This window comes from Garra rufa, chromosome 9 (genome assembly GCF_049309525.1).
Source record: "Garra rufa chromosome 9, GarRuf1.0, whole genome shotgun sequence".
Taxonomy (NCBI): domain Eukaryota; kingdom Metazoa; phylum Chordata; class Actinopteri; order Cypriniformes; family Cyprinidae; genus Garra; species Garra rufa.
In genome coordinates this window covers 51,594,708-51,621,703 of record NC_133369.1, presented here as the reverse complement: position 1 = coordinate 51,621,703, position 26,996 = coordinate 51,594,708, and the positions used below count along the sequence as shown (strand labels likewise).

Below are 26,996 nucleotides of genomic sequence, written 5' to 3'. Positions count from 1 at the left end.
TATGTTTAAAATAGATCACTAGCGTATCACTAAATATTGCACAGTGTACACTTTAAGCTATACTAGGCCAACTATTCACAACTTAAAACCACACTTTTCTTGAGAGTCTTCTCTTGTTACAGCTGCATTGGTTGCAGTGATTGGTTGTTCCACCCGAACATCACAATCTTTCAGTTTTTTTGTTTCATGTTTTTGTGTGAAATGTGAGACTGCTGCTGCTGTAGTCTGAACCTCAAAACAAGACCTGTTCTCACTTGTTCTCACTCTGTACAACCACAGTTATTTTGTTTTGTGTGCTATTTTTTTATTATTAAGAAACATTCTTCATATGCCTACAGGACTGTTAAGGTGTACTGTAACCTGGAGTATAACTCTCAACATCAGGAAAGGTTGAGCATATAGACATTTACTTCATAAACCTTTTTCTTGAAAGAGCCTAGAGTTAAGGTAAGTAACAAAGCTATTTATTTATCATTTATTTATCAATCATCTATGTGAATAATAATAATAATAATGCTTTTACATTTAGATGGATATGAAGGTGCTGTTAATGTCAGCTCTACTAGGATTTGTCTCTCTTGTCAGATCAGAAATGGGTAATACATGTCATTTATCGCCAACAACAACACGGCTACTTTATAGTGTTATAGTGTATGAGTTTATCTCATAGTAATATTGTGGGATAAAGTAAACTACTTTCAAAAATAATATTCTGCATAAATGAGCTAGTCACTGGGAAAAGATTATTATTTATCCTATTGAATCTGACTGGAATTTGTGTTTGTTTTTTGCATTCAGACAACAACGTATGCATTTCTGCAAAAGCCAAAACATGTGGAGAGTGTATTCAGATCGGGCCACAGTGTGCGTGGTGCAAAGATCCTGTAAGTTATTTTGTCTACAACATTTGATTGTCTTCTGACTCTGAAAGATGGTCTGCTTTTTACCAGAATGTGTAGGCTAATTTGCAAGTCTCTGCTTGCATCTTAACAGGGTTTCAAACCTTCACGCTGTGATGACAAGGATTCTCTGGAAAGGGCTGGTTGCACCCAACTCGGCATAGAAAACCCTCAAGGAAGGGTCACCATCGACAAGAACAAACCCGTTACAAACCGTAAAATTGACGGAGGACAGAATCTGAGGCCTGATGAGATCACCCAGATTCAGCCACAAAAACTAACCTTGAATCTCCGATCAGGTACCTTGTTTGAACATCACTGGATGTGTTTAAGGCAAGACATTGCAGGCGAATAAGGTAAAAAAAAAAAAAAGTTATCACCTTACTTACTCAGTTGATTGATTACATTGATAATTGCAAACATTTTTTGTGTTACAAGTTTTCTAAAATGCAAATGAGGCATTATTTAATGAAAAATGTCCTAATTTGCATACATTTTTAGTACAAAAATCTAAACACTGGATGAAGTCAGTTTCAAAATTCTTGAGTCAAATGTTATTACAGAAGGAATTTTGGGTATCTCATTTTGTGAAAATACTTAGAACAGGCAGAAAACTATATTTTTTTATAAAATGTGTAAAATCAAGCAAATTATATATGAACAAATCCCTTTGTAAAACCCTTCAGGATATAGACAAGAATAAACATGAAAATTTTGATGTGTGTTAGTGCTACTGAAGTGGAGATTTATGGCTCAGTGTAGAAGAAAAAACAGCCTTTAAAAATATATACTGTAATTAAAATCTATTGACACAAATAGATAAAGTACTATAAAAGAAACACTTAAAGGTGTCTTTTGGATGTTTTCTTTCCACTAGTCTGAAAAAACACTTTATAAAGAATCAAAAAGCCCAAAATCTCAAACTTGACAGGTGCATGAAAAAACGGCTCCTCTTGAATATTTTGTGAGATGGATATCAGGACAAGTTCATCCAAAAGGTCTAATGTAAAAATGTTATAATTTACTCACCCTCATGTTGTTCCAAATCTGTATTACTTTTGTTTCTTTCGTGGACCACAAATAGAGAATTCTTAAAGAATTTATTTGCCATTCTTTTCAATATAGGGTTTTCACAACGCATCATTAATCGGCCATATTGGTGGCATGGAATGTGAACAATGCCACTGAACTGAACGAAACTCGCATATTTAGCTGATTGTTGCTGCTGAAAATGGTCAGTTGTCATGTTTTGGGCTGTACTAATCAGTTGGACCAGGAAAAACATTTAAAAAACTACAGAGTGCCAAAAGTTATAGCCTTACAAATCAAGAAAAAGAGTGCAAAAAAAACTGAGGAACAAAAGGCATTTGTGGTTGGGCAAACTGAACCAGGATTTCCAAGTCAAGAATCTTGACAACATTCGTGTTTGTTCTTATTTCCAGTCTAATTAGGCTAACATCCTAAATAATACCGCTTGTACATATTTTCACCACCTATTAACTTTAGTTTGTCAAACTATTGTGCCCTCCTGCTTACTAAGTACTCCTCTATATTTTTCTGTGGTTTAGACAGCATAAATTAGCAGAACACCATTCAGCAGTACATTAATCGTGCAATCCAAGTTTTTTTTTACATCTGAGTATCTCCAATATGCCAGCGTATCCAGGTAACTGACCAAATCGTGATGTAAGTGCAAACCCTCCATACAATGAAAGTGAATGACGACTGAGGATGCTTGTGAGTAAGAAAATGAACCAAAAAATAATATATTATAAATGTGGCCCATGCGACTCGTGCATCATATTTCAAGTCTGCCTTGACATCCACCATCCGCTCTCCTAGACTAGCAAAAGAAACAGCGATGTCTGATTCATTAAACAAAATGTTCCCTTGAGTCGAATCTCTTTAATGAATCTAGTTCGCCAAGCAGTCTGCATGATTCATTCACGAATTGGATTGATTCGGTTCTCAAGTTTAACTCGCTTATTCAGTATTCCAACAGCGGCGCTAAACAGGTCACAGGACGTCCAGATTATCGTGGTTTAACGAGTCAAAATTCCATCTCTTCGTCAAACACAGCTATATGACTTAGGAAGATTTGTAATTTAATGCATAAGTCGATATTTTATGATGTTTTTGTCGTATTCGAATTTGTCAGCGCCTCCGCAGTCCTCATTCACTTGAATTGTATTAAAAAGAGTGACAGGGATATTTATTTGTTTTTTTTAAATCAACTTTGTGTTCTGCAAAAGCAAGAAAAAGTCATATAGGTTTGCAAGGACATGAGGGTAAATAATTTTAATTTAGTTATTACTGTTAAGTGAACTATTTTTTGATTACAATTCATAAACATACTAAGATGTTTTTATTTGAGACAAATAAAAATGTATCACCCTGTAGGTGAATCACAGAAGTTTACTCTCACGTTCAAGAGGGCAGAAGATTATCCCATCGATCTGTACTTTCTGATGGACCTCAGCGACTCCATGCAAAGTAATCTTGAGAATGTCAAGAACCTGGGAACCGAACTTGCCAAAGCGATGGAGCACATCACGAAAAACCTGCGGATAGGTCAGGAGAACACACATGCTCACATTCTCACCTGCCTACACTCTCAAAGCTGTTCTGATCTGCTAACTCTCGCTTGCAGGTTTTGGTTCTTTCTCGGAGAGCTACGTAAATGTCCTGAGCTTGACCGACGACACCGCATTGTTCACCCAAGAAGTCAGCAAGCAGAAAACCTCTGGAAACCTGGACTCTTCAGAAGCAGGATTTGAAGCAATCATGCAAGCAGCTCTCTGCACGGTGAGTCAAGTTGAACATTCCAAAAATGGCAGACAACTACAGGCAAAGTTTCTAATACATGTATGCACATGCGCTTACACTGCGAAAGGCTGCTTTCTACTTTCTTTTTGTTCCAATAAAATAGTTTTACCAATGGAAATTGCTTCAAATTTAGAAATTCAGAAGCTGCACTCAAATGTTCTTATGATGTATACATACTCAATCATCTTCTGGTTCAAACTGTCACCTGAGGGTTCTGATCTGATTTCAAAACGCCAACCATATAAAATCAGAAACACACTTAAAAGCTCAATGAGTCCTAGGGAGCAGCATGCAACAAGTTTGGACAAAATCTGACCATTTGATGCTCTGTTCTGTCTGCTTTGTTTTGATTGTATCACAGGAAGTGATTGGCTGGAGGAATGCCATTCGCCTCCTTGTGTTTTCTACGGATGTTGGATTTGCTGGAGAACGAAAACAGGGTGGCAATGGTCGTCCAAATGAAGAAAAATGCCATCTGGAGAATAATATGTACACCAAGAGCAACGACTTTGTAAGTATGAGTTCTATGGATAGATAGATAGATAGATAGATAATCAGGCAGTCAGACAATTAACTGGAAATGTCAGAGTGTGTCTTTGATTTCAGTTGTTGTTTACAGGACTACCCCAGCATCTCCCAGCTGGTGGACACACTGAGTGACAACAACATTCAGACCATCTTTGCTGTGACAGAGCAATTCAGGGATGTTTATCAGGTGTGTCCACCGCATGTATTATATCTTCTCCACATTGCAACAACATCATGGTCATCATATCTCAATATACCCATCAGGTTTAACTCAGATTGCACTCTCTATTGACTAATGCATTTTTATGTGTGTTTGTGTGTGCAATAGGAGTTGTCTGCTCAAATCCCTAAATCAGCAGTGGGGACACTGTCTACCAACTCTTCCAATGTCATCCAGCTCATCATTGATGCATATAATGTGAGTTCAAGTTATTATATAGTTATAATGTCTCCATGTCAGTAATAGTTGGCTGCGGTTAGTTCTAGTTAGTTTACTCACCCTCATATCGTTCCAAACCTTTTTGCATTTTTTTTTGTGAAGCACAAAGGAAGATATTTAGAAGTATTGAATTTCCAAATATCTTCTTTTGTATCTCACACAGTAAAAAGTCATACGTACATATATGTTTAAAACAACATGAGAGTGAGTAAACGATGACAACATTTGGGTTAACTGTGCCTTTAAACGTGGGATTTGAAAGAATTTGAATTTGTTTACTTGTGTCCATCAGTCTTTATCCTCAGAAATCATTCTGAAGAACAGCAAGCTACCTGCTGGTGTGTCCATCTCCTACATCTCCCACTGCAAGAATGGAGTGAGCGAAAAAGGAGAAAATGGGCGAAAGTGCTCCAACATCTCCATTGGGGATGAGGTGAGAGAGTTTGCGTTTTGATGACTTAATATACTAAAATAATGCAATAAACATTAAATAAGTAACATAAATGGATTGTAACACAAAACACCTTAATGCAACTACTGGTAACAGAAATGACAACAAACAAAATTATTTATATAAAATATAATCATATGTGACCCTGGACCACAAAACCAGTCGTAAGTAGCACAGTATACTTGTAGCAATAGCCAACAATACATTGTATGGGTCAAAATCATGTTACAATAAGATATTTTGGATGTAAATATATCAAAACTTAATTTTTGATTAGTAATATGCATTGCTAAGAACTTCAAAGGTGATTTTCTGAATATTTCGAATTTTTTTTTGGCACCTTCAGATTACATATTTTTAAATAGTTGTTTTTAAACATTGTCCTATCCTAACATACATTTTCATTCAACTTTTAGGTGATTTTTCAAAAAATTGACCTTTATGACTGGTTTTGTGGTCCAGGGTCACATATGTGATGTGTCATGGAGGGGCTTCTGGGAATGTCCCCCTGAATCTCACTGTAAATTATATAGTAATTTGTCATTTTTAACTTGCAAAACATATATTTGTCAGTATTTTATAGCCATAGCTCCTGTCTTGTACAGTCGTGGCCAAAAGTTTTGAGAATGACACAAATATTAGTTTTCACAAAGTTTGCTGCTAAACTGCTTTTAGATCTTTGTTTCAGTTGTTTCTGTGATGTACTGAAATATAATTACAAGCACTTCATACGTTTCAAAGGCTTTTATCGACAATTACATGCAAAGAGTTTTTTGCAGTGTTGGCCCTTCTTTTTCAGGACCTCAGCAATTCGACTGGGCATGCTTTAATCAACTTCTGGGCCAAATCCTGACTGATAGCAACCCATTCTTTCATAATCACTTCTTGGAGTTTGTCAGAATTAGTGGGTTTTTGTTTGTCCACCCGCCTCTTGAGGATTGACCACAAGTTCTCAATGGGATTAAGATTTGGGGAGTTTCCAGGCCATGGACCCAAAATTTCAATGTTTTGGTCGCCGAGCCACTTAGTTATCACTTTTGCCTTATGGCACGGTGCTCCATTGTGCTGGAAAATGCATTGATCTTCACCAAACTGTTGTTGATGGAAGAAGTTGCTGTTGGAGGGTGTTTCGGTACCATTCTTTATTCATGGCTGTGTTTTTGGGCAAACTTGTGAGTGAGCCCACTCCCTTGGATGAGAAGCAACCCCACACATGAATGGTCTCAGGATGCTTTACTGTTGGCATGACACAGGACTGATGGTAGCGCTCACCTTTTCTTCTCCAGACAAGCCTTTTTCCAGATGCCCCAAACAATCGGAAAGAGGCTTCATCAGAGAATATGACTTTGCCCCAGTCCTCAGCAGTCCATTCGCCATACTTTTGCAGAAGATCAATCTGTCCCTGATGTTTTTTTGGAGAGAAGTGGCTTCTTTGCTGCCCTTCTTGACACCAGGCCATCTTCCAAAAGTCTTGGCCTCACTGTGCGTGCAGATGCGCTCACACCTGCCTGCTGCCATTCCTGAGCAAGCTCTGCACTGGTGGCACTCCGATCCCGCAGCTGAATCCTATTTAGGAGACGATCCTGGCGCTTGCTGGACTTTCTTGGACGCCCTGAAGCCTTCTTAACAAGAATTGAACCTCTTTCCTTGAAGTTCTTGATGATCCTATAAATTGTTGATTTAGGTGCAATCTTAGTAGCCACAATATCCTTGCCTGTAAAGCCATTTTTATGCAACGCAATGATGGCTGCACGCGTTTCTTTGCAGGTCACCATGTTAACAATGGAAGAACAATGATTTGAAGCATCACCCTCCTTTTAACATGTCAAGTCTGCTATTCTAACCCAATCAGCCTGACATAATGATCTCCAGCCTTGTGCTCAACATTCTCACCTGAGTTAACAAGACGATTACTGAAATGATCTCAGCAGGTCCTTTAATGACAGCAATGAAATGCAGTGGAAAGTTTTTTTTTTCGGGATTAAGTTAATTTTCATGGCAAAGAAGGACTATACAATTCATCTGATCACTCTTCATAACATTCTGGAGTATATGCACATTGCTATTATAAAAACTTGAGCAGCAACTTTTCCAATTTCCAATATTTATGTAATTCTCAAAACTTTTGGCCACGACTGTACATGAGGTCTTTGCATTCTAGGGAACATGTCACAAATAAAACCTACACACCCTGCTGGCTATTTCCATTCCCATAAATGATAAGTAGCTGTTATTTGAAACAATGTGTTGTGCCTCATAGGTGACGGTTGATATAGAAATCACGGCTACGGGCTGTCCATCTAAAGGTAAATCAGAGACTATTAAAATCAAGCCGCTGGGCTTCATCGAGGAGGTGGAGATTGTCCTCGACTTCATCTGCGAATGTGACTGTCATAAAGACAGAATCCCAAACAGTCCGGAGTGTAGCGGCCGTGGCACTCTGGAGTGTGGAGTATGCAGGTTTGAGAAGCTGGCAATTACAAATGCAAATGCAGATAATATGACAATCATTTTTGGTTCAACGCTTTCTCTCATTTTAGCTGTAATGAAGGCTGGTTAGGCAGATTATGTGAGTGCAGCCAATATGACTTCCTGACAGACGATCTGGATGCAAACTGCCGGATGGATAAGGGGACGGACATCTGCAGCAACAATGGCGAATGTGTCTGTGGAACTTGCGAGTGTAAGAAAAGAGACAACCCAGAGGAGAGATACAGTGGAAGGTTCTGCGAGTGTGATAACTTTAGCTGTGACCGCTCCAACAACAAGCTCTGTGGAGGTACAACCATTTTGTACTACAGTATTGTTTTTTTTTTTTTTTTTTCAATTTCAGTGTAGTCTTTTCTCAGTAAACAGACCGTTTTCATTTCATGCTGAGCTTAATACTAAGAAGCTATGGCATTTGCTTTATTTATTTATTTTGGTCTTGTTTTCCTATTACAAGTTTCTAGAAATTTTGTGTTTTCAAAAAAAAAAAAATTAAGTGAATAAAAGTTCATGCTTAAAGGAGAAGTTCACTTCCAGAACAAAAATTGACAAACAATTTACTCACCTCCTTGTCATTCAAGATGTTCATGTCTTTCTTTCTTCAGTCGTAAATAAATTATGTTTCTTCAGGAAAACATTTCAGGAATGTTCTCCATATAGTTTACTATAATGGTATATATAGTGAATTTATAAGTGAATTTATGCAGTGAATTAGGACACATTTGTTACTGTGGCGCTCTTTTCACAACAGGTCATGGTCGATGCGAGTGCAGGACGTGTATCTGTGAGGTTAACTACGCAGGCAGTGCGTGTGACTGTCTTCTGGACACCTCAACCTGCCTGGCCGCTAATAATCAGATCTGTAACGGTCGGGGCATCTGCGAGTGTGGCGTATGTAAATGCACCGACTCAAAATTTCAAGGTCCAACCTGTGAATATCAAAAGAAATGGGAGTAATGACCTGGTTTTTACACCAAAGTATATTTTGAATCTTCACAGTTAGGGTTTAATGAATCAGGTTAGCAACGCATTGATGTCAAATGTCAACAAAGCCTTTGTCATTTTCTTTCCTGTCAAAAAATGCGATTAGGAGATCTGTGGTGTATTTGGACTCACATTATACATTTAAATTGAGATGAATTGTGTCATAGGATGTCATGGGTCAACAAGGAGATGTTGAATACTGTGTTATGCTTGCATGTTATTTTAGTCTAGTATTTAGGATTTTGATCATATATTTGTATTATTGTATAGCTGTGTGTATACGCAGAACCAATTGTCATATTGTCATTTTTAAAACAACATATCAGAAAACATTAATAAATTGAATAAATCTTGGGCTCTGGGTGTTTCCAAACTGGTAATAAGGTTAACTGAGAATGTGTTATTCATACCGCATACTGAGTATAAATAACTGAGTCTTTATTGACCTTATTCTTCAACGCGGAAGTAAGCCTATGGGTGTGGGTAGTTCATTAGCTGCTAAAGTGAAATAACGAGAAGAATAACAACAATCAGTAAACATTAAAACTGTTTGCACTACAAGCCAGTGTGTTCATAATTAAGGTCATACATTAAAACAATACGGTTAGACACAGCAATTTGCTATCAAGCAGGAATGATCTGTTTTGTACAGCTACAAATCAGCTAGACGCAGATGAGACCAGAAGACATAACCATAAAATTTACACATGGAAAAAATAAGATGAATAGAAATTTCATAGATGTATTGTCTTAAGAGAAGCAAATAAAATAGTATTTTCATTTTAAATGGACTGAAAATTTTGATAAATCTGTTTTCAGTGTTATAACATTTAATGATCTATGAGCGATTTATTGGTAACTAATTAGGCCTATAGAATTATATTACCAGTGCACCATAATTCTACAAATTAACTGGTTTTAAGCATTTACTCATCATTTTATTTATTAAGGTATCTTCTCCTACAGTGGACAACATTAGCATTACATCCATCGTCTTTTCACATGTCATGCCTTTTTAAAGCCTGCTCATTGGCAGTCCCTTTATGGTACTCCTGTCCTTTGAATACCATACAAGAGCACAAATATTTAATTCATTAAATCTTCTGTGGGAGATTTCTAGGTAGGTATTATTATTATTAAATATACTATATAAGATATATATATATTTATATAAAAATAAAGATACATAGATAGACAGATAAAGATGTACACTGCTGCTCAAAATCGGGATCGGTGAGATTTTTAATGGTTTTTAAAGGCGTTTCTTATGCTCATCAAGGCTGCATTTATTTGATCAAAAATACAGAAAAAACTGTAATTGTCACAAACGGGACGACCAAGAGTGAGGATCCAAATGCAAGGCTTTATTTTGATGATCGTAGACAGGCAGACAGGGTCGAAAACACCAGCAAACATGAACAGCAAAGATAATCCAATAGCGTAATCCAATAAACAAGCGTGGGTCAAAATCCAGGTGGGCAGTCCAAAGGAAACAATGAAATGAAAACAAGAAACTAGAAAACTATGACTAAGACTGGGAAAAACAAAAACAGAACTATGGCTAGGGAAAACAACAAGGAGACTGGGAAAACCTGGGAGCAAGGAATAACGCTTGGTAAAGTCCGTAAATGCAAATCAATACTTCGCAGAGTGTGTGTGTGCTGAGCTGGCTTTTATTGCAGACAAACAGGAAGTAACCAGCGAAGCAGCAGAGGGAGCAGCAACAGTCTGTGAGGGGCAAGGCTCCATCTGCTGGCCTGGTGTGACATAGCCCCCCCCCCAAGGAGCGGCTTCCAGACGCTCCAAAAACAACAGGAAAAAAACAGTCCAGGGGAGCGGTGGGGGGGCCAGGAGACTGAGGCAGAACAGGTTGGGCAAAGGCCCTCCAGAGCAGAGCTGGAGGCAGAGCAGTCCTCTGAGGTGGAGCAAGAGGCTTAGGAGCCCTCCAGGGCGGAGCAGGAGGTGGAGCGGCCCTCCGGGGCGGAGCAGGAGGCTTAACGACCCTCCGGGGCAGAGCAGGAGGCGTAGAAGCCCTCCAGGGCGGAGCTGGAGGCAGAGCAAGAGGCTTAACAGCCCTCCAGGGCGGAACAGGAGGCGCAGGAGCCCTCCAGGGCGGAGCAGGAGGCGCAGGGGCCCTCCAGGGCGGAACAGGAGGCGCAGGGGCCCTCCAGGGCGGAACAGGAGGCGCAGGAGCCCTCCAGGGCGGAGCAGGCGCCCTCCAGGGCGGAGCGGGAGGCGCAGGAGCCCTCCAGGGCGGAACAGGAGGCGCAGGAGCCCTCCAGGGCGGAACAGGAGGCGCAGGAGCCCTCCAGGGCGGCACAGGAGGCGTAGAAGCCCTCCAGGGCGGAACAGGAGGCGCAGAAGCCCTCCAGGGCGGAACAGGAGGCCGCATCATGGACTGGGACCTGGGGAGAGCAGAGACAGAGGAGGCAGACAGAGCAAGGAGAGAGGTAGAGAGTTCATGGGGGAAGGTGGCCTCCATAGTCGTGACTAGGCAGATGAGAACTTCAGGAATGGCTTTCGTGGTCGTGTCAGAGATGACAGGGAGCCTAGGCGGTGCAGGCACAGTGTGAAGCCTTGGCGGCGCAGGCAGAGCAGGGAGTCCTGGCGGAGCAGACAGAGCACGGAATCTTGGCGGAACAGACAGAGCACGGAATCTTGGCAGAACAGGCAGAGCAAGGAACCTTGGCGGAGCAGGTAGAGCAGGGAACCCTGGCGGAGCTGGCAGAGCAGGGGGCATAGGCGGTGCAGGCAGAGCGTGAAGCCTTGGCGGTGCGGGCAGAGCGTGAAGTCTTGGCGGTGCGGGCAGAGCGTGAAGTTCCGCTATGTACGCCACCTCCGAAAGAGGTATAGGCGCAGCGGACCTGCGTGTAGATGAGGTCTCCAGAGCAAACTTGTGGGCGGACTCATGGGCAGAAGAGGGCACTGGGGCGCAGTGTACAGCCCACACACTCAAAATGGCGATTGCCATAGCAGGTAGCGCAGTTGGCAGAGGAATGCCCTCCGGGTCAGTGGGCGTGAGGCTTGGGAGCGTTGGCTCTGCGTGACGTGGGAGCGTTGGCTCTGCATGGCTTGGGAGCGTTGGCTCTGCATGGCTTGGGAGCGTTGGCTCTGCATGGCTTGGGAGTGAAGGCTCTGCGTGGCTTGGGAGCGAAGGCTCTGGCAGATCAGACGAAACATGTCCCGGCTCTGGATGTTCGGGCGAGACGTGATTTGGCCTGGAAGGAACTGCTGTGACTTGATTGGGCGTGATAGGAATAGCAGTGACTTGACTTGGGATGACAGGAACAGCTGTGACTTGGCTTGGCGTGAAAGGAACAACAGTAACTTGACTCGGCGTAACAGGAGCAGCTGTGACTTGACTTGGCGTGACAGGAGCAGCTGTGACTTGCCTCGGCGTGACAGGAGCAGCTGTGACTTGATTTGGCGTGACAGGAGCAGCTGTGACTTGACATGGCTTTGAGGGAGTGGTTGTGACTTGAGTTGGCTCTGCTGGGACAGCGGCGGCTGGACATGATTCAGGAGGTACTGCTGTGTCTTGATGTGACTCTGTAAGCGCTGTGGTAACTTGCTTATATTCTGGAAGTGTTGGGGTGTCTTGCCTTGACTCAGGATGTGCTGCTTGACTTGGCTCAGGAAGTGCTGCTTGATTTGGTTCAGGAAGTGCTGCTTGATTTGGTTCAGGAAGTGCTGCTTGATTTGGTTCAGGAAGTGCTGTTTGACTTGACTCAGGAAGTGCTGCTTGACTTGGCTCAGGAGGAACAACTGCTGTAACTTGACTTGACTTGACAGGAGCATTAGCTGTAACTTGACTTGACCTTGCAGAGGCAGCAGCCACGATGTGACTTGACTTGACAAGAACAGGAGCTGTGTCGTGACTTGACTGTACAGGAGCAGCAGACATGGCGTTAACAGGCGATGGTTTGGTTGACGTGGCGTTAGCAGATGCTGGCTCGGCTGATGTGGTGTTAGCAGGCGCTGGCTTGGCTGATGTGGCGTGGGCAGGCGCTGGCTTGGCTGACGTAGCATTAGCAGGCGTTGGCATCAGGATTATGGCTTGACGTGGGTCTGGCGTGGCGGCCATCTTGGGTGCAGGCTCTGGCGTGGCGGCCATCTTGGGTGCAGGCTCTGGCGTGGCGGCCATCTTGGGTGCAGGCTCTGGCATGGCGGCCATCTTGTGTGGTAGCTCTGGTGTGGCAGCCATCTTTGCAGCAGGCTCTGGCGTGGCGGCCATCTTTGCAGCAGGCTCTGGCGTGGCAGCCATTTTTGCAGCAGGCTCTGGCGTGGCGGCCATCTTTGCAGCAGGCTCTGGCGTGGCGGCCATCTTGACCAGGAACTCAGGAACGGGAGCCATCTTGTGAACGGGCTTTGGGACGGTGGCCTTCTTGTGAACAGACTCGGGAAGGGCGGCCATCTTGGGAATTGGCTCAGGAACAGCAGCCATCTTGTGATCAGGTTCGGGAATGGCGGCCATCTTGTGAACAGGCTTGGGGGTGGCAGCCATCTTGTGAACAGGCTCAGGAAAGGCGGCCATCTTGTGAGCAGGGTCTGGAAGAGCGGCCATCTTGTGAACAAGATCAGGAAGGGCGGCCATCTTGTGAACAGGATCAGGAAGGGCGGCCATCTTGTGAACAGGCTCAGGAAAGGCAGCCATCTTGTGAGCGGGGTCTGGAAGAGCAGCCATCTTGTGAACAGGATCTGGATGGGCGGCCATTTTGTGAACGGGTCTTGGGATGGCAGCCATCTTGTGAAGGGGCTCTGGGCTGGCAGACAACTGGTGCTGTGGCTCTGGGCTTGCAAACATCTTGTGCTGAGGCTCGGGGCTAGCAGATATCTTGTGCTGTGGCTCAGGACTAGCAAACATCTTGTGCTGTGGTTCTGGGCTAGCAGACATCTTGTGCTGAGGCTCGGGGCTAGCAGACATCTTGTGCTGTGGCTCAGGACTAGCAAACATCTTGTGCTGTGGTTCTGGGCTAGCAGACATCTTGTGCTGTAGCTTCTCTAAAACACCCATAGTGAACGGAGAGCCAAACAACTGCAGTGCTAAATAAATGTATTGCTGGAGGGTCCAGCCAGGCTGGTGTAGTGGCATCAGGGAACCGAATGGCTCGGAAAGTCCACCACGAAAAAATATTATTAAACAGGCCTCATCCATTGAAGTAGCCTTTGCCAGTGTAATAAAATCCAAAATGTACTCCTCAATGGGACGCTCACCTTGACGGAGACGGATAATCTGGGTGGCTGGGTTCATGGTGAACTGCTGGTGGATAAAGCCGCTGGATCCGGGTGTGGCGAAGTATTCTGTCACAAACGGGACGACCAAGAGTGAGGATCCAAATGCAAGGCTTTATTTTGATGATCGTAGACAGGCAGACAGGGTCGAAAACACCAGCAAACATGAACAGCAAAGATAATCCAATAGCGTAATCCAATAAACAAGCGTGGGTCAAAATCCAGGTGGGCAGTCCAAAGGAAACAATGAAATGAAAACAAGAAACTAGAAAACTATGACTAAGACTGGGAAAAACAAAAACAGAACTATGGCTAGGGAAAACAACAAGGAGACTGGGAAAACCTGGGAGCAAGGAATAACGCTTGGTAAAGTCCGTAAATGCAAATCAATACTTCGCAGAGTGTGTGTGTGCTGAGCTGGCTTTTATTGCAGACAAACAGGAAGTAACCAGCGAAGCAGCAGAGGGAGCAGCAACAGTCTGTGAGGGGCAAGGCTCCATCTGCTGGCCTGGTGTGACAGTAATGTTGTGAAATATTAAAATAACTGTTTTCTATGTGAATATATTTTCAAATGTAATTTATTCCTGTGATACAAAGCTGAATTTTCAGCATCATTACTCCTTCATTAATCCTTCAGAAATCTATCCAATATGCTGATTTATTATCAATTTTGAAAACAGTTCTGCTTAATTTTTTTTTTTTGGAACATTTGATACTTTTTTCAGGATTCTTTGATCAATAAAAGGTTCAAAAGAACAGCGTTTATTTAAAATAGAAAGGTTTTCTAACAATGTACAAGTACATTTTTATTTTATTTATTTTTGAAAGAAATTAATAGTTTTATTTACCAACGATGTGATAAATTATTATATGTATATTTTGAATAAATGCTGTTCTTTTTAATGCATTATTCAAGAATCACAGGTTCCAAAAAAATATTTGTCAGCACAACTGTTTCCAACATTGATAATTCTTAAAATAAATCAGCATATTACAATGATTTCTGAAGAATCATGTGACACTTAGGATTGGAGTAACAGCTGATGAAAATTCAGCTTTGCATCACAGGAATAAATTATATTTTAAAAGTATATTACAATTATTTAAACCATTATTTTATATTGTAATAACATTTTGCAATATTACAGTTTTTTCTGTATTTTTTAATCAATAAATGCAGCCTTGATGAGCATAAGAACATTACAAAAAACATTACTGATCCCAAACAAAAGCAGCAGTGTAGTTTTAAATAGTTCTAAATAATTATTCAAATTATTTTAACATTATTTTTTTATGTCTGATAGAAGCCAAATCTCTTTTTTTCTAATGTAAGCCTGTTTTGGAGGAGGAGCCTCACTTTGACACGTCCCACCCAAACCTCACAGTCCTTCAGTTTGTGTTTCCTGTGCGTGTGTGAGGTGTGAGACTGCTGCTGTTGTTGTCTGAACAACTGAACAAGACCTGCACGCACACCTTACACAAACACTGTGCTTTATTTTGCTTTGTGTGCCGTTTCAGAAACATTCTTCATATGCCTACAGGACTGTTAAGGTGCACCTGGAGTGTAACTCAAGACATCAGGAAAAGTTGAGCATATCAACATTTACTTCACAAACACACAACTCTAGGAAGAACCTTATAGGAGCATGTTTTAAGGTGAGTAACTAAGCTTTTTTCACTACTATTTACTTTCATTTATTAAAAAAAAAAACATGAAATTTGATGGCATTTCACTAGTCATAGCTTATGTAAGTTAATATTGTTTGTATATGTGTCAAATCTGTTCAAGAAAATCTATAAAGCTACAATTGTAGTTCAGTGATCAATCATTTATGCTAATATGGCTTTATTCCTAAATGTAGAATATATATACATACACACATGCATATGTATGTGGATTAATAGAATTAATAGAGTAAGAGCCTGTTTCCTGGGGCTGCTGTTTCTTTCTCAATGTCTTATTTCTTATCAAAGTCAATGATTAACTGTCTCTTTCATTGTTCTGAGTCAGAGACACTCCTGTGTGCCCGTCCTTTTTTAACGGCAACCTACTTTTTCAAGCATAGAGTATTACATTTCTTATCATACAAAAAAGTCAAAGTTATTAATGCACAAAAAAAGAACACTCATTCATAGTACAACTGATGTGAGTATCAGCCAAGGATTTTGTGTATTTGCATGTAAGTGATTGCTTTCTCTCTCCCTCCCTGATGTGTTTCTGTGTACTTTATGTTCTTCTACATTTAGATGGATATGAAGGTGCTGTTAATATCAGCTCTACTAGGATTTGTCTCTCATGTCAGATCAAAAACAGGTAATACAAGCCATTTATCGGCAACAATAACACGGCTACTTTCTAGCGCCTTAGGGGGCATTCTTTTAATGTTTCGGTTTGTGGGTTTATGTGAATAAGTGAACTGCTACAGCATAAAGACACAAAGAAAAACTTTTAAAATACCTTCCATAAAAGATCTACTTGTTGGCTTTTATATAATGCTTTAGTCACTGGGAAATGGTGATGATTTGAATCTGACGTAACATTGTACAATGTTAGATCTTGTCTTCCATAGTTGAGTTTGTGTTTTGCGTTCAGACAGCAATGTATGCATTTCTGCAAATGCCAAAACATGTGGAGAGTGTATTCAGATCGGGCCACAGTGTGCGTGGTGCAAAGATCCTGTAAGTTATTTCGCCTACTAAGTTTGATTGTCCTTTGGTCTGACTCTGGAAGATGATCCAAGTCTTACTAGAACATTTGTACTTAGCAAGTCTCTGCTTGCACCCTAACAGGGTTTCAAACCTTCACGTTGTGATGACAAGGATTCTCTGGAAAAGGCTGGTTGCACTCAACTCGGCATAGAAAATCCTCGAGGATCGCTCACCATTGACAAGAACAAACCCGTTACAAACCGTAAAATTGAAGGAGGACAGAATTTGAGGCCTGATGAGATCACCCAGATTCAGCCACAGAAACTCACTCTGAACCTCCGATCAGGTACTGGACTTCATCTGTGAACCGCGCAAACATTACTGAATGTGTTGTGAGATATAAATCAAGTTATGAGTATGAATCAAGTTCATCCAAAATTACGTTTCAACATTTACCCTCATCACTCACCCTCATGTTGTTTTCTTGGACCACAGACTTTCTGAAGAACACATTTTCCACAACATATTTTCAGATATAATAAAAGTGAATGAGGACTGAAAGGACACTTGTAAATGGGAAAATGAACAAAAAAGTAATTATCCTAAACATAGGCGTCTGAAGCAAAGTAAGTGTGGATGGGTCTTCCCCCAGATTTAAAATTACTGGAGTATTAGCTATTTTCTGTAGTCTGGTGCCTTTTAATTAACAGATTGTTTGTTTACACAAAGTGCAAATAGGCACCTTGTTGGTAGGGGTTATTTACATTACATTTACCCACTAACGTCACAACATGACAAAAGATGGTGGTTAAAATACATTTCTAGTGGCATAAAGCGTGTAGCAACAAAATCTGACTAATAAAGGAATCATTGTTTTGAGTCGAATCTTTTCAGTGAATCAGCGGAACTGGCCTGAATGACTCATTCATGAATTCGATTGATTCAGCTTTCGAGTTCACCCACGGACTGAGTGACTGATAGCAGCGTCGGTTAACAGGTCATTGATGTAAAGATTATCGGTTACTCCACGACTCAAATATCCATCTATTTGTCAAACAAACCTACTGGATGACTTAAGAAAATGTGTAATATATTGCGCAAGTCGAACAAATGATTTTAAAGGAACACTCCACATTTTTTGGAAATAGGCTCATTCTCCAACTCCCCCCCGAGTTAATAAGTTGAGTTTTACCATTTTGAAATCCATTCAGCCGTTCTCCTGTTCTGGCGATATCACTTTTAGCATAGCTTAGCATAGATCATTGAATCCTATTAGACCAATAGCATCGCGTTTAAAAATGACCAACGAGTTTCGATATTTGTCCTATTTAAAACATGACTCTTCTTTAGTTATATTGTGTACTAAGACCGGTGGAAAATGTGAAGCTGAGATTTTCTAGGCAGATAAGATTAGGAACTACACTCCCATTCCGGCGTAATAGTCAAGGAAGTTTGCTGCCATAATATGGACACAGCAGGTGGAAATTAGTTCCCAGCTAGGTTAGCATTTGCACATGTGCTGTGTGATATTACTGCGTCTGCTTCTGCCATGTTACGGCATCAAACTTCCTTGACTATTACTCCGGCCTAGAAAATCTCAGCCTTACATTTTCCTCCGGTCTTAGTATACGATGTAACTACAGAAGAGTCAAGATGTCAACAAGATGATATTGGTCTAATAGGATTCAATGATCTATGCTAAGCTATGCTAAAAGTGATATCGCCAGAACAGGAGAACGGCTGAATGGATTTCAAAACGGTAAAAATCAACTTATTAACTCGGGGGGAGTTGGAGAATGAGCCTATTTTCAAAAAAAGTGGAGTGTTCCTTTAAAGGGTTACTCCACCCCAAAATTAAAATTTTATCGTCAACTACACTTACACTACTTACTGAAGATATTTTGATGCATTCTGACACCTCTCTGAACCTCCAATAGACAGCAATGTAATTAACACGATTAACGTCCAGAAACGTAGCGAGGAGATCTGTAAAAAAATCCATGTGACATAAGGGGTTCAACCGTGATTTTACGAAGCTACGAAAATACTTTTCGTAGGCAAAGAAAACAAAAATAACGACTTTATTCAACAATTCGTCTCCTCCCTGTCACCCTAGCTCCATTTTGAAACGTATCCATTGAACGCAAACAGCGTAAGCAGTTCCGTGTCAGCTGCGTCACTCAGATACAGTGTTTCCGTTCAAATCAAAGCGTAAACGACGTAAACAGCGTATCCGCGTGGCGCCAAAATGGAGCTAGGGTGACACGGAGACGAATTGTTAAATAAAGTAGTTAGTTTTGTTTTCTTTTCGTACATAAAGTATTCTCGTAGCTTCGTAAAATTACGGTTGATCCCCTGAAGTCATATGGATTACTTTACCGATCTTCTATCTACGTTTCTAGACGTTGATCGTATTAATTACATTGCTGTTTATGGGAGGGTCTATGAGCTGTCAGAATGCATCAAAAATATCTTAATTTTTTTGTGTGTTCTGAAGATGAACGAAGCTTTTACGGGTTTGGAAGAACAAGGGGGTAAGTGTTATTCAAAATTTTCATCTTGGGGTGGAGTAACCCTTTAACGATATTTTATGTTGCTTTATTTTTGGACTGTCCTCATTTATTTTAATTTGAATGTTCTGCATAAGCAAGAAAAAAAGTCATAAAGGTTTGCAACGGCATGAGGGTGAGTCAGTGAAAGACTTAAAAACAAAAAATTTACTATTAAGTTATACCTTAATTAGTAAAAACAATAATGTTGGTTTGATTATTTAAAAATAAGTTTAGCCAACTGGTCTTACCATTGATAGCATTTTTGTCTCTTTTCTTTTCACACTACAGGTGAATCACAGAAGTTTACTCTTAAATTCAAGAGGGCCGAGGATTATCCCATCGATCTGTACTTTCTGATGGACCTCAGCGACTCCATGAAAAGCAATCTTGAGAATGTCAAGAACCTGGGAACCGAACTTGCGAACGCAATGCAGCACATCACGAAAGACCTGAGGATAGGTTAGGAAAACACACTTTTGCATGTTCACACCTGCATATGCTTTTCTTTTTAATGATCTGCAAATTCTTGTTTGCAGGTTTTGGTTCATTCTTGGAGAAACTGGTTATGCCATTTATTCTAAAGACACCAAAGTATCTGAAGAACCCATGTTTTCCAAATGACTGCTCGGCGCCCTTCAGCTACAAAAATGTCCTGAACTTGACCGACGATGGTGCATTGTTCACCCAAGAAGTTAGCAAGCAGAAAACCTCTGGAAACCTGGACTCTCCCGAGGCAGGATTTGATGCAATCATGCAAGCTGCTGTCTGCACGGTGGGTCGAGTTGAACATTCCATAAATGCCAGAGAACTAAGGGCAAACTCTCCAAAGCATGTTTGTACATGCAGTGTTGTACTTGCCCTGCAAATTTGTTTAGTGGTTCTGACTGTCAACTGAAGGTTCTGATTTACTTATAAAACACTAACCATTGTAGTCAACATGTGTCCTAGGAAGCAGCATGCAGCATGTTTGGACAAAATCTGACCATTTATAGCTATGATCTCTCTGCTTTGTTTTGATTGTGTATCAGGAAGTGATTGGCTGGAGGAATGTCACTCGCCTCCTTGTGTTTTCCACGGATGCTGGATTCCATTTTGCTGGAGATGGAAAACTGGGTGGCATCGTTTATCCAAATGATGGAAAATGCCATCTGGAGAATAATATGTACAACAAGAACGACTACTTTGTAAGTATGGGTTCCTTTGATAGATAGATAATCAGACAGACAACTGTGTGTCTTTGATTTCAGTTGTTGTTTACAGGACTACCCAAGCATCTCTCAGCTGGTGGACACACTGAGTGACAACAACATTCAGACCATTTTTGCTGTGACGCAGCAATTCCGGGATCTTTATCAGGTGTGTGAAATGCATGTATTATATTTTTTCCACATTGCAACAGCATTATGTTTATCATCACATAATATACGCATCAGGTTTAAGTCAGATTGTAGTCTGTATTGATTCATAAAACATTTGTATGTGTGTGTTTGTGTGTGCAATAGGAGCTGTCTGCACTAATCCCTAAATCAGCAGTGGGGACACTGTCTACCAACTCTTCCAATGTCATCCAGCTCATCATTGATGCATATAATGTGAGTTCAAGTTATGCATCAGACGTCTCTGTCAGTAATGGTTGTCTGTGGTCAACTGTAGTGCCTTAAAAGGAGTTGAAAGGAAGTGAAACTAAAACCACTGCTGCTCTTTTCGTGCTTGCAAAGGATTTTACTTTACAGCCAGTTCCCACGAGTAAGAGTTATTTATAATCTTATATAGGTACTCAGCCCATTTGAATGATCTGAAAATCTTAAGACTTAAAGACTTATTGCTAAGTCGGATCAACAGTTCTGCGACCAGTAAAGTTAGAAGTTTAAAGAGACAGTGCACCAAAATATAAAAATTGTTATCATTTACTCATCCTCAGGTCGTTCCAAATCTTTTTGTATTACTGTTGGTCTGTAGATTCCAAATCTCTTCTTTTGTACCCCACAGAATAAAGAAAAGCATACAGTTTTAAAAACAAATGCTTAAATGTTAAGCCATATTAACCCATAATTTGGGTGAACTATCTCTTTAAAAGTAGTATTTGAATGAATATTTGCCAAGCACTAATACACTAATACACATAATTAATTGTGTTTAATTGTGTCCATCAGTCATTATCCTCAGAGGTCATTCTGGAGAACAGCAAGCTACCTGCTGGTGTGTCCATCTCCTACATCTCCCACTGCAAGAATGGAGTGAGCAATAAAGGAGAAAATGGGCGAAAGTGTTCCAACATCTCCATTGGGGATGAGGTGAGAGAGTGAACACAATAAATGTAATCTGAACTTGTCTGTGCATGTAAAGTTACTCCATTTTGCTAGCTGTGGCTTCAGCTTAGACAATTCACAGTTTCTCATATGGTAGCAAAATTCCAGCTCATGTTCATTCACAAATGATATACAAGTTTGCATACTTTGAAGACACATGCCAGTTCAGACTATAGCAGCACTGAGCAACACCCAGTAAAACTGCAAATGGAAAGAAGGAAAAACAATGCATTAAGAGCCAGGGGTGTAAACATTTGAACAGAATGAGGATGTGTACATGTTTCTTATTTTCCCTAAATATCATATTTTTTCATTTAGCACTGCCCTTCAGAAGCTACAGAAGATGTTCCCCAGAAGACAAAATTAGTTAAATTTACTCTGATCTTCAATTGCAAAAATGTTTTACCCCCACGGTTCTTAATGCATTGTGTTTCCTTGTGAAGCATCAGTGAGCAAACTTCTGTTATAGTGAGTTGAGTTCCTCAGTTGTTCTCATTTTAAGATGGATCTCGGAATTCTACAGTCATTGTTGAAAAGATTCAAATACACAAAAATGCTGAAAAACCAAAGAATTTATGGGGCCTAAAGGATTTTTCTGAAGAACAGCAATCAGTTTGACTGTTCATGATAAACAAGGGACTCATTAGCAACTATCACTAAACAAAAAAAAACAGCTGTGGATCATTTAGGTAACAACACATTATTAAGAATCATCAACTGCGTCATTTTTATAAATGTAACTATTATTTTCTCTTGTGGACCATATGTCTTTTGTAAAATATCTTATTCTGGTAAGTACTAAATAAAAATAGCATGCATTTTGTATGATCCCTCTTATTTTGGTAAAATAATTAACATTTTGCACATTCTGCAAGGTGTATGTAAACTTTTGACATTCTGTAGAAAAAAAAACAAGGTTTAAAAAAGGCTCTGATTGCCAGAAATTCACCATAAAAAAATGTTACAATATTTAAAAATGTCATTTCAATATTTCAAAACAACATCAAATTGTATGTACTGTAACAGAGTACTGATAACTTATTAGGGTTTGCAGTGCACATGAACTAAACAAATAAATAACTTGTTCACTTAAATTGTAACAAATTACATCCTAATGCACATTACTGATTGCAAAAGTGACAATAAACTAAATTACATAACATATAATCATGTTTCTGTCATGACAAATATCAGAAGATTTTAGCATGGTAATAGATATGACACTGTTCATGTATTTGGCCTTGGCGTAATAGATCTGCTATGCTGCTGAATTGCTGTTGTTGGTTATTGCTGTTGTTGTAGATTATTGCTACTGCAAAGCAAGACAGGAACTTACTACTGCCAAAACATACCCCGATACGGTGCTTTGAGTACTTAAGACATACTGCTGCTGCACAAATAGCCTATAAAATAACCCCTAGCAGATCTATACAGGTGGAGCTACTGTAGGGAGGTGGAGGGTTTCAGAGGAACTAGGAAAGGGCAATGTGAAAAGCTCCTTGGCTGTGTATGCAACATGAACTAATCATCTTGTGCCAAGTAGTTTAACATTGTGAATATCATCAGTTTGCACCTAGAGTTTCATGACAGAACCTAGCATGTGTCGTAAAAATTTCTGTTTTTTACAGTTCACGACTATTTAGCGAATCTCTAATTGTATACAAAGAGCTTCTTATTTGTATTGTGCACAAGGCCTTAGCATTCAAAACAACGTGTTGTGCCTCATAGGTGACGTTTGATATAGAAATCACGGCTACGGGCTGTCCATCTAAAGGTAAATCAAAGACTGTAAGGATTAACCCGCTGGGCTTCAGCGAGAAGGTGGAGATTGTCCTCAACTTCATCTGCGAATGTGAGTGTCGTAAAGATGGAATCCCAAACAGTCCAGACTGTAGCGACGGCAATGGCACTCTGGAGTGTGGAGTATGCAGGTTTGCAAAGTTGTCAATCTATATCTTATATGCAAACGCAGATAATACGATGATCTGATCTAACGTTTTCTCTCATATCAGGTGTAATGATGGCAGGTTAGGCCGATTATGTGAGTGCAGCCAAGATGAGGTCCTGACAGACGATCTGGATGCGAACTGCCGGATGGATAACGGGACGGACATCTGCAGCAACAATGGCGAATGTGTCTGTGGAACGTGCGAGTGTAAGAAAAGAGACAACCCAGAGGAGATATACAGTGGAAAGTTCTGCGAGTGTGATAACTTTAGCTGTGACCGCTCCAACAACAAGCTCTGTGGAGGTACAACCCCTTTGAGAATTTGCACTTATGTCTTTTTCTGTATTTATCCCACACTTTTTATTGTTCTGAATGAATTTTGCCATTTAGATATTTGTACTGAAAAACAAGACAAAAATACTTATTACTGAGCCATCCTTTTCCCCCCAGGTCATGGTCATTGCGAGTGCAAAAAGTGTATCTGTGATGCTAACTACACAGGAAGTGCTTGTGAATGCCCATTGGACACCACAATCTGTCTGGCTAGTAACAATCTGATCTGTAATGGTCGGGGCACCTGCGAGTGCGGCGTGTGTAAATGCACCGACAAAAAGTTTGAAGGTCCAACCTGTGAAATCTGCCCAACCTGCCCCAGAATTTGCACTCAACACAAGTAAGTTATTGGTGGAATACTTGCCAATAAGGTTAGCTTAACCAGTAGATTGAACGACATGCTTGTAGTCAGTTTTGTATCTTAATAACTTGAGTTGTGCTTTAAAATAGTGTGTTGGATTGATGAATTGTGCAAAAATACATTCCTCTGTGTCTTGCCTCAAAGGGACTGCGTTGAGTGCCAACAATTTAATACGGGTAGCAAGAAACATAAATGTGCTGAAGATTGCGGACACTACAGTCTTAGCGCAGTGAAGACTAAGGAGGAACTTCCTAACCAGCCCTACATCAATCACTGCAAAGAGCGTGATGTTGATGACTGCTGGTTCTTTTTTACCTACACTACCAAGAACGATGACAACATTGAAGTCCAAGTGGCTGATAATAAAGGTAAAAAATGATAGACAAAAATGACCAATACCAGTATGACATTTTTTTTTGCAAATGAGTGTCTACATAAGCACAAGACTATTCAGTTTTAAAGTAAACCTGATTTTATTATTTGAAGTCACCTGCCACTTACATAAAATTGCAGCAATTAGCAAACGCGAACAATCCAATCAAATCCCAATAGATAAAATCAAATTCTGCCCCTACCTTTATTTTTCTTTCAAGAAGCAGTTTCACTTAGATATACAACACAATCGTGAAACAAGACAATTTCATGTCGACAATTCACAGTTCATAACTAGTTTACATACTTTGTGTCTGTGTTCACAGAGTGTCCCTCTGGCCCTGACATCATCCCCATCGTAGCAGGTGTGGTCGCAGGAATCGTTCTGATTGGTTTAGCACTTCTGCTCATCTGGAAGCTGCTCATGGTTATTCATGACCGCAGAGAGTTCGCTAAGTTCGAGAAAGAGAAGATGAATGCCAGATGGGACACCGTATGCACCTCTTTATTAATCTCTCTTTATTAACATGCTTTACATGCTATGGGAAAAAATGTAGATAATAATACTTGCTGTTCTGTTTAGGGTGACAACCCCATCTACAAGAGTGCTGTGACAACTGTGGTGAACCCCAAATTTGAGGGAATCTGATGGATCGTCCAGGATGGCTTTGCAGCAGTGGTTCTCAACCGGTCTTTGCTTCATTGCCCAGGTTTTACATCGGTGACCTAATACATGGAATCTGGGACATATTTTGAAAAGACCCACTCAGATGTCAACAACAATTTTATTCTCTCTTTTAAATGTTGATAAACTATTTATTTTTGCATTTTCCTGTGTGCATTTGGCATTGATTTGGACTATAATTTTGTCCATTACCCAATCAAACGCATTTTTGGGTCGCAACCAACCAGTTGAGAACTAATTTGTAAGCTAGTTTCCCATTGCTTGATTGTATTTTAATATTTTATTATGTTTATATGTAAATACCAAACTTTCCTGTGAGATTATGGTTTTCCAGAGAGCAAGAAGTCACAACAAGATTTACCAATGATTATTATTTTTGAATAGAGACTTCCGGTTCATTAGATGCTACAGGGAAATAACGAGAAGAATAACAACGTGCAGTAAACAGTAAAACTGTGTTCGTAATTAAGATAATACATTAAAATAACATGGTAATACACACCAGTTTGCAATATCAAGCAGCAAAATGAGCTGTTTTGTACAGCTAAAAATAGCTAGATGCGAATGAGACCGCGGAAGCTAGACCCATAAAATGTACAAATGGGCACACCCACTCTTACAGGGAGAAAAAGGTGGATAAAGCCAATAAAACAGTGTTGGGTTTATTAAATACATTCTTTGCAGTCTCTTATTTGGGTGACGTTTTTTTTCTTCATGCTAGTCAGTGGCTGGTATTTGGGGGAGGGGAGTTTTCAGTCTAGAGAGCATTTGATTGGGCAAGAATCTGTGTAGTGCAAGATGAGTCATCAGTGCTTTTGTTTTTGTTTTTCCAATTCCCACAATAGATATTGTAAATGCATATATCTGCTAAAAGTCAATTTTGTCAGGACGATAACTACACTCTCAAGAAAAAAATGTAAGAGAACTGTCACTGGGGTGGTAACTTTCAAAACATACCCAATTTAAAAAGTGCATATAGGTACCTTAAAGGTGCAGTGTGTAAATTTTAGGTTGCGAACTGCACATAGAGAAGCTGCGGTGGCTGACACAGGACAAAAATATCACCTTCTGAGACAGCAGAGAGTAGCCAGTGGTAAATCAAGGAATTCTATTTATGCCATTATTAAGTAAGCCGATGTGTTATTGTGAATATTATTGTTCCTTGTTTAACATTGTGTCAGTGATTTATTTGCAAGAACAACATAGTGACAAACGCACTTTGTGAAGCAGTTTGTCCATTTATGGCCACTGTACCGACATAGCAGTGCAAAATAGCAATTTCCATGTAAGGGTGTATGTAGGTAGAAATTGATCATTCTAAGGTAAAAAAGAAAAAAAAAACATAAAGGTTCAGTATATAAGGTCTTTATACATCTGAAAACAGTTGTGCATACTATATTGCATTTCTGTCAAAAGATCTTCCTAAATATTACACACTGCACCTAAAATGTACATATGTGACCCTGGACCACAAAACCAGTCGTAGGGTCAATTTTCTGAAATTATAGATCATATGAAAGCTGAATAAACAAGCTTGTTAGGATAAGACAATATTTAGCCGAGATACAAAAATTTGAAAATCTGGAATCTGAGGGTGCAAAAAGTCTAAATATCGAGAAAATTGCCCTTAAAGTTGTTCAAATTCAGTTCTTAGCAATGCATATTACTTATCAAAAAAATTTTTTTTTGATATATCTACAGTAGGAAATTTACAAAATATCTTCAAGGAACATGATCTTTACTTAATATCCTAATGATTTTTGGCATAAAAGAATTTTTTTTTTTTTCTACAAATATACCCGTGCTGCTTACGACTGATTTTGTGGTCCAAGGTCACATATTAGCAGTGTTAGGGAAAGTTACTTCTAAAAGTAATGCATTACAATATTGCGGAACTCCATTAAAAAGTAACTAATTGTGTTACTTTGTTACTTTTTATGG

The 26,996-nt window shown here is 40.1% G+C and overlaps 2 protein-coding genes across 3 annotated transcripts; both read left to right on the top strand.

The window, feature by feature from the left end:
* The first annotated feature begins 308 nt into the window (after nucleotides 1-308).
* On the top strand, nucleotides 309-8,698 carry itgb1b.2 (integrin, beta 1b.2). Its single transcript, XM_073847961.1, has 13 exons — nucleotides 309-447; nucleotides 530-596; nucleotides 799-884; nucleotides 994-1,198; nucleotides 3,300-3,470; nucleotides 3,550-3,704; nucleotides 4,087-4,236; nucleotides 4,345-4,440; nucleotides 4,582-4,671; nucleotides 4,985-5,125; nucleotides 7,404-7,603; nucleotides 7,684-7,922; nucleotides 8,382-8,698. Exons 2-13 carry the CDS (start codon nucleotides 530-532, stop codon nucleotides 8,585-8,587), a joined length of 1,806 nt encoding a protein of 601 aa, XP_073704062.1. The 5' UTR covers nucleotides 309-447; the 3' UTR covers nucleotides 8,588-8,698.
* On the top strand, nucleotides 322-25,727 carry itgb1b.1 (integrin, beta 1b.1). Of its 2 annotated transcripts, none has more exons than XM_073847960.1 (16): nucleotides 322-447; nucleotides 16,094-16,160; nucleotides 16,440-16,525; nucleotides 16,637-16,841; nucleotides 19,336-19,506; nucleotides 19,584-19,819; nucleotides 20,076-20,231; nucleotides 20,308-20,403; nucleotides 20,550-20,639; nucleotides 21,201-21,341; nucleotides 23,085-23,287; nucleotides 23,369-23,607; nucleotides 23,755-23,977; nucleotides 24,143-24,366; nucleotides 24,697-24,863; nucleotides 24,954-25,727. In XM_073847960.1, the coding sequence occupies exons 2-16, from the start codon at nucleotides 16,094-16,096 to the stop codon at nucleotides 25,017-25,019; spliced, it is 2,370 nt and encodes a 789-aa protein (XP_073704061.1). In that variant the 5' UTR covers nucleotides 322-447; the 3' UTR covers nucleotides 25,020-25,727. The 2 variants fall into 2 exon arrangements, with proteins under 2 accessions (XP_073704061.1, XP_073704060.1); XM_073847959.1 differs by lacking the exon at nucleotides 322-447 and adding an exon at nucleotides 15,260-15,502.
* The last annotated feature ends 1,269 nt before the right edge of the window (nucleotides 25,728-26,996 follow it).

What these genes read in the sequence shown, in the direction of transcription:
- itgb1b.1 (XM_073847960.1), top strand. Translation starts at nt 16,094, where the DNA reads ATGGATATGAAGGTGCTGTTAATATCAGCTCTACTAGGATTTGTCTCT. An exon ending in CAACAACAAGCTCTGTGGAG is followed by an intron (nt 23,608 to 23,754) that starts GTACAACCCCTT and finishes TTTTCCCCCCAG; the next exon opens with GTCATGGTCATTGCGAGTGC. An exon ending in TGAATGCCAGATGGGACACC is followed by an intron (nt 24,864 to 24,953) that starts GTATGCACCTCT and finishes TGTTCTGTTTAG; the next exon opens with GGTGACAACCCCATCTACAA.
- itgb1b.2 (XM_073847961.1), top strand. Translation starts at nt 530, where the DNA reads ATGGATATGAAGGTGCTGTTAATGTCAGCTCTACTAGGATTTGTCTCT. An exon ending in TGCAAGCAGCTCTCTGCACG is followed by an intron (nt 3,705 to 4,086) that starts GTGAGTCAAGTT and finishes ATTGTATCACAG; the next exon opens with GAAGTGATTGGCTGGAGGAA. An exon ending in AATTCAGGGATGTTTATCAG is followed by an intron (nt 4,441 to 4,581) that starts GTGTGTCCACCG and finishes TGTGTGCAATAG; the next exon opens with GAGTTGTCTGCTCAAATCCC.